Below are 1926 nucleotides of genomic sequence, written 5' to 3'. Positions count from 1 at the left end.
TGAATGATTGAAACACCATTTTAGGGTTGGCATTCGCTTAAAATCTAAAGTGTTGGAGCAAAATGTTCCAACAAAAAAAAAAATTATTTTTGGCGAGACGAAGTTCGCCGGCTACGCTAGTAGTATTTTATTTGCTAAAGGGCTGAGCCAAATTAATTTCAAGAGCAATAAAAAAATTTACTCATTTGATATCCAGTAGAATCTGAGCAAATGCATTTTTCAAATTAAATAAAAAAAATATTTCACGCAAAAGTAAACCTTTCCTTTTAGGAAACTCATACGCTTGGGAGAATTCAACGTTAAAACCGAGCCAGACTGTATTGAGGAGCCAGACTATCTGAACTGCGCGGACGCCGCATTGGACATTGGCTATGATCGGATTTTCGTACATCCCGAATATAATGAGCACTCTTTCAGCAAATTCCACGACGTTGCCTTAGTACGACTAAAGCATCCGGTGTCCTTTACACATTTCGTAATGCCCATTTGCCTGCCAAGTGAAACGGACGAAAGTCCATTTAAAGAGGGCGAAACGTTTTCGGTGTCTGGCTGGGGACGCACCGATTTATGTAAGTAACTTTTGGAATCTGCAAACCTTCGAATTGAACATTTTCCCTAATGAATAAGTATTTGTCTTTTGGTCTCTTTACCCCCGCCGAAAACTAGTCAATAAGTACTTCCGCAACATTCACAGTCCCATTAAACTGAAGCTCCGAATTCCATATGTGCAACGTGACAAATGCACCGACATTTTGTCAAAATTTGGCATCGAACTGGGCCCGAAACAGGTATGCGCTGGTGGCGAGTTCGCTAAGGATACATGCGCCGGCGACAGTGGTGCTCCGCTAATGTATTTTGATCGCAAATTCTCCCGTTGGGTTGCCTACGGCGTGGTGAGTTACGGATTCACGCGCTGCGGTATGGCCGGCCATCCGGCCGTATACACGGATATCTCTGCATACCTCGATTGGATACATGGTATAGTGACAGCCAAATGAAAAAAGTTACATATTTACATACATACATATGTAGATATAGAAGTACATACACTTGTAGTTAAATTAGAGGATTCGATTTGTACATACATACTCGTATATTCGTTAGTGGCTTTCGCTAAGGAGCATTATGTATTTATTATTTTTATGAATTTGAAAAAAATGGTGTTATTCGTGGAAAGAAGTAAGAAAACACAAATGTATTTATTTCAAATTAGATGTGCCAATATTTATTTATATAGCAAAAAACAGAAGTCTTTTATTTATAACGCAAACATGCTAATAATACACACATATCTACATTCATATGTCTATTAGGGTGTCCTTAAAACGCCACTCTTTCTTTGGAATCGCTTCATTAGTTCTCGTGCAATAAGCGAGTTCGTGATGCTCTAAAACTTACAACTACAACATTTGAGCATAACCTCCATAACGAAACGTAAGACGTATATTCTACGTCAAAAGTTTACTTCTACTATTTCGGTCAGATTGTAACCGTTAAATTAAGCCAAATATTTGGTTGGTCGAAAATAAAAGGCTTGGCCAAAGGACGAACAAGCCGTGAATCCTATTTAATTGAATTTCGTATAAATAGTTTCTAGGAATCAAAAATTCATAGTTTGTTTGGCATTGAATGTTTTGAATTAACAAGCGAATCAAAAACTATTTAGTTTAAAATCAGATCTCGCGAACGTTTTAAATCGAACAAAATGAGTAGTTCCTTCAGAAAAAAGGTTATTAAAAATCAACGCGAACTCTTAACCATCACAAATTTCCACGATATTATACTTAAGTTATGGGCTATAAGACTGAATACTCGATTTTTTTTTGAATTCGAATGATTTACTTGTAATTTTCCGTTCGGTGGAATATACTCCGAGGTTTGCCATTGCCTGCCGAGGGGCGACGTGATGGTGGGAAAAAACTTTAC

General features: G+C 37.7%; 1 protein-coding gene across 1 annotated transcript; it reads left to right on the top strand.

Moving 5' to 3' along the window:
* Positions 1-270: 270 nt before the first annotated feature.
* LOC118757115 (phenoloxidase-activating factor 1-like) lies at positions 271-1083 on the top strand (the record flags this gene model as incomplete). The annotated part of the gene is made up of 2 exons (XM_036491854.1): positions 271-569; positions 667-1083. Coding segments are annotated over 2 exons (631 nt in total), but the record flags the coding sequence as incomplete, so codon positions are not given.
* Positions 1084-1926: the final 843 nt, after the last annotated feature.

This window comes from Rhagoletis pomonella, unplaced genomic scaffold (genome assembly GCF_013731165.1).
Source record: "Rhagoletis pomonella isolate Grant_MI unplaced genomic scaffold, Rhpom_1.0 Rhpom_scaffold_14505, whole genome shotgun sequence".
Lineage (NCBI taxonomy): Eukaryota > Metazoa > Arthropoda > Insecta > Diptera > Tephritidae > Rhagoletis > Rhagoletis pomonella.
This window is presented reverse-complemented; position numbering and strand designations above follow the sequence as displayed.